This window comes from Falco rusticolus, chromosome 10 (genome assembly GCF_015220075.1).
Source record: "Falco rusticolus isolate bFalRus1 chromosome 10, bFalRus1.pri, whole genome shotgun sequence".
NCBI classification, from domain to species: domain Eukaryota; kingdom Metazoa; phylum Chordata; class Aves; order Falconiformes; family Falconidae; genus Falco; species Falco rusticolus.
Genome location: NC_051196.1, coordinates 10,294,529 through 10,298,872, shown reverse-complemented (window position 1 = coordinate 10,298,872; position 4,344 = coordinate 10,294,529). Strand labels below are relative to the sequence as shown.

At 60.6% G+C, this 4,344-nt stretch overlaps 1 protein-coding gene across 1 annotated transcript; it reads right to left on the bottom strand.

The window, feature by feature from the left end:
- Nucleotides 1-1,164: 1,164 nt before the first annotated feature.
- RASSF10 (Ras association domain family member 10) lies at nt 1,165-2,750 on the bottom strand. The gene has a single exon (XM_037403306.1). It carries the CDS (start codon nt 2,622-2,624, stop codon nt 1,275-1,277), a length of 1,350 nt encoding a protein of 449 aa, XP_037259203.1. The 5' UTR covers nt 2,625-2,750; the 3' UTR covers nt 1,165-1,274.
- Between the last annotated feature and the right edge of the window lie 1,594 nt (nt 2,751-4,344).

The window sequence follows — 4,344 nt, the reverse complement described above, 5'->3', positions numbered from 1 at the left end:
CTGCTGTACCCCTTCTTTATACTTTCTTATTGTTAAATGAAAACTTTCATAAATAGCCTTACATAAATAATAATCTCAGAAGTTTTAAAAAGTTCACACCATCAGTCGGACCTGACTCAACATTCTCTGGTCTCTCACTGCTTAAGCTGTTTCTGCAATTATTCTGGAATACAAGAATCCTTAACATCTCTTATTGTAAGAGCAGGTTTTTCAGTAAGTTAAGCTGCAGAGGAAGGTTTGGCAGTTAAGTGAAATGCATGTTACAGCTGATGCCATATTTTTTTATTGGAATAACTGAAAAGATCAAGCTGTAGTGCAGGTAGGGCTTGAGTCATGCTTTTATCGTTGCATCTCTTGGCCTGATATGAACTGTGCTATTAAAAACGGTAGCTCAAGCCGATTCTGTACTTTGTTTATCTACAACCAAGCTCAGCCAAATATCAGCTAGCCTAGTGAAAAAGCTGTAGGTGAAGGCTGTGTACATAGAGACACTAATTACTTTCAGTGCCTGTCAAACAAACATGGACACTAATAGATTTCTTAGTATGCCTTTAAACAAAGCACTCTTATCTATGCATAAGAAAAAGCACTACGCAGAGCAAATACATGTTAATCTGTAGTTTTAGTTTGTTCTTTTTTTTTTTCTTTTAAAAAAGTGATTTATCACCCCTTTTCGTTGCCAAAAGGAACTGCAGTACCTGCTGAAAGTTTGCGCCCTGGGCGAGCCCAGTGTCGTTTCAGGGGTACTGTGACCCCTCTTTTCTTCCGTAGCGTTTAAAAGATCAGCAGCTTTAGTCTCAGTAACTTTTTGCCCGTGAAGGCGCCGGGTGTATCTGTAAGTGACAGGCAGTATGACCCGCCACCTGACTTCGCTGAGAAGCTGTGAGGGCGATAACTGCTGGCCCCTGTGCCGGCCGCCCGCTCGCCCGGCGCTGGCCGGGGGGCAGCCTGCGCTGCGGCGGGCAGGTGCTGGGCAGCCCCAAGGATGAACAGGCCCGGCAGGAGAACCGGCGGGCAGCAGGCGGCGGGGTTTGAGGAGCGAGCGGTGCCAGACGTGAATGAAACACAAACATGCTGCGGGTTTCTCTTCCTTAGATAAAAGCACCGGCGAGCCAGCCTAAGCGCTGCCCGCGGAGGGCGAGTCAGAACAAGTTTCAGCTCCCGAGCTGCAAGGCAGACGGCTCCTCCGTGTGCTTGCCTCCCGCGGCGGCCGGGCCGCCCGCCCGCAGCCCCGCACCGGCTCCCGGGGCGCCCGCCCGCCCGCAGCCCGGGCGCTAGACGAGGGACTCGCAGACGGGCAGCGAGTCCGAGTCCTGGCTGTGCATGGAGCTCAGCCCCGTGTCCGAGTCCTCGTCGTTGTCGGCGCGGTCCTTGCGCAGCGCCCGCGCCTGCTCCACCCAGCCGGCCGCGCTGCCCCCCGCCGCCGGCCGTCCCCCGCCCGCCGCCCCCCGCGGCTCCGCCGGCGCCTCGGCCGCCACGTCCAGGGTGCCCAGCGTCTCCAGCAGGCGCTGCAGCTCCCGCTCCTTGTCCTCCCACGCCCGCTGCGTGTAGTCCAGGTCGGTTTTGACGGCCTCCAGGTCCGTGCTCAGCTTGAGGCCGATGTAGAGGCTGGTGCTCAGCTGGGTCTTCACCCGCTCGTGCTCCAAGTGCAGCTCGCCCTCGCCGCCGCCGCTCAGCTCCGTGGTGTCGCAGTCCGTCTCGGCCAGGCCGGGCCCCGCCGCCAGCTCCAGCTCCTCCCGCCGCCGCTTCATCCAGCGCTCGTTGAGCTCCTCCTGGATCTCGGCGGCCAGGTGCTCCAGCAGCTCCTCCTGCTGCGCCCGCTGCTCCTGCAGCTGCAGCACCTCCTCGCACTTCCTGGCGTAGTCCTCCTCGGGGCGGCCGGCGGCGGGCTGTGTCTCCCGGACCGGCTCCGGCTCCCCGCCGCCGGCCGCCCCCACCAGGTAGGTGTCCTGTACGTAGTTGACGCCGTGCCGCTTCATGCGGTCCAGGTGGATCTTGGCCTCGTACCTGTCGATTTCGCGGTCCAGCTCGCGGAGCCGCTGGATCTGCTGCCGGATGGTGTGGTCCTGCGAGAGCACCAGGTGCACCAGCGTCTCCATCCTCTCCGCCGACGAGGCCTCCCGGGCCAGCGGCTGCTGCCGCTTCTTGTTGATCTTGGCCAGCTTGCGGAAGGCTTTCCTCACCACCCGCCGCTGCCGCTCCTGCGTGAGCGCCAGGCTGGCGCGGGCCGCCCCCAGGCCGTGGCCGGGGCGCTCCTTGCTGAGCACCACCCGCGCCTCGGCGCTGCGCGGCCCCGCGTTGGGCAGCGAGGCCTCGCTGCGCACCAGCACGAAGCGCACGTTGTCCTGCTCGTCCCCCCACGCCACCCAGAGCCGCAGGATCTTCGTCTTGTTGGGCAGGATCCGCTCGAAGCCGCGCCACTTCTCCACGATGCAGTAGGAGTGCGGCGGCCCCGACAGCATCCCGCCGCCGGGCTCGGGCAGCGCCGGCCGCTGCCGCCGGTGGTGGCTGTCCTCCAGCAGCACCCGCACCACGTCCGAGCAGGTGGTCCGCCGGGAGAGCCCGGAGATCAGCTTCTCCTCCTGGCAGATCCACACCGAGATCTTCCGCTCCTCGGGCTCCATCGGGGGCGGCTGCGGGCGGCCGGCCGGGGCCGCCGGCTCAGGGCTGGCGGGGCAGCTGCTCCATGGGGAGCGCTCAACGGAGGCGCGGCGCCGCCTGCCCGCCCGGCTTCAGCATGGCCGGGACGCCCGCCCGCGGCACCCCGCCCGTGCGCTCCGCCGGCCGCCCCACCCCTTCCTGCCCGGTGCGCCGGTCCGCCGGGAGGGGCCCGGCCCGCTGCGGCGCCCCGCTCCCCGCCGCCCGCGCTCTGCCGGGCCCCGCCGCCGCCGCCGCCGGGTTTTCCTCTCCCACCACGTGGGCGCCCCCCGCGGCTCACGCCCCGGCGGCCGCCGCCGGCCCCCGGGCAGCTCCGCGCCGCACTCCGCCGGCGCGGAAACTTCAAGGCAGGTCGCCGTCGCCGCGGTGTCCTTCTCCCCGCCCTGCCTCCGCCGTGAAGGAGCGGCGTCGAGGGATCTTCCAAAGTGCCGAGGGACAGGAGCAAATCCTGGAGCTTCAAAGCAAAAGCCAGGACTAGTGAGGAATTTCCAGTTTTAGTCCATCGCCTGCCTGTAATTAGGAAGTTCATGTTTGTAAAGCACTTCGCAGATGAAATATGCAAAGGACGGGAACGTCTAAGTGTTATTAAAATACTAGCTGAGCCAGATTTTAATGGGAGCTTGCCGTGCGCTTTGATGGGAACAGGATTGGTCTCCGAGTGCGGATTAAAACGAGGAGGAGGTGTAAAAAAAAAGGGTAATAAAACGCAGGGTTGCGGCACTGATTTTCACAGGACGATTGCATTGCGGGGTTCACAGACCTCTGCTTTGCTGCGTGGCTAGGAGGTACTACAGTGGGTAAAGGGGGTGCACCCTCTAAAACCTGAGGGCTGAGCTGCACCTTCCAGGGGATTTTTGGAGCCAACAAAACTGGCACACCGTGCAGAGAGGACTTTTGCGTGAATAAGGTTTGTGTTCCAGCCAGTGGAACAGAACGGAGTTGCAGTGTTGTAGCCTGACCGCTGTAATACTGCTGTTCAAAACAACGAAGCTGGGGCATGCACAGTAGCGGGTTGACAATTACGCAGCCCAACACCCCCTTTTCCCCTAAAGTACACGGGCTCGGTGTGGGCAGCTGCTGCGCTAGCTTCTCCCGTATTTACGTGGAAGGACTAGTTCTGGGGAGGGCAGCCTGCCTTCTGCTCTGGCTGCGTAAGGCAGCTAATTGCGACAGTGGTTTCTGCCGTGCGGCCTCCCGGCTGGTGAGGAAGTGGGCTGAGGGACCACCGAACGCCAGCATTCCTGGAGCCGGAGATCACGCGGATCATGTGCCTGCTGTTAATGCCCCTTTCCTGTATTACTGCAGGTTAAATGATTCCAAACTGAGGTGGCCACTGCGTGTTGCAATAAGGGCACACAAGGCAGGGGTGTTGGTAACAGACTGAATTTGGCTTCCTCACCCCAGCTGCCTTCCATTGAAGTTGCCTATTCCTATCCAATGGTAAAGTCTGTCGCTGCCCATTTCAGGGGCAAGCCGTTTTGCTCTCACAATGTATCAGAAGTGCTAGATCGCTCTGCTTTTTTTGGTATAGAGTGAAGCGTTTCCTGATACAAGGTTATTCCCAAGATGCAGTCTTTTTGTTCAGTGCATGGATTATACCTAAAAGCATCGTTCACCCCAGGGCAGAGGCCGGTGGGTCCAGTTGTCGACAGCAGTCCTGTCAGAGAACAAAATGGCCTTAGCAAA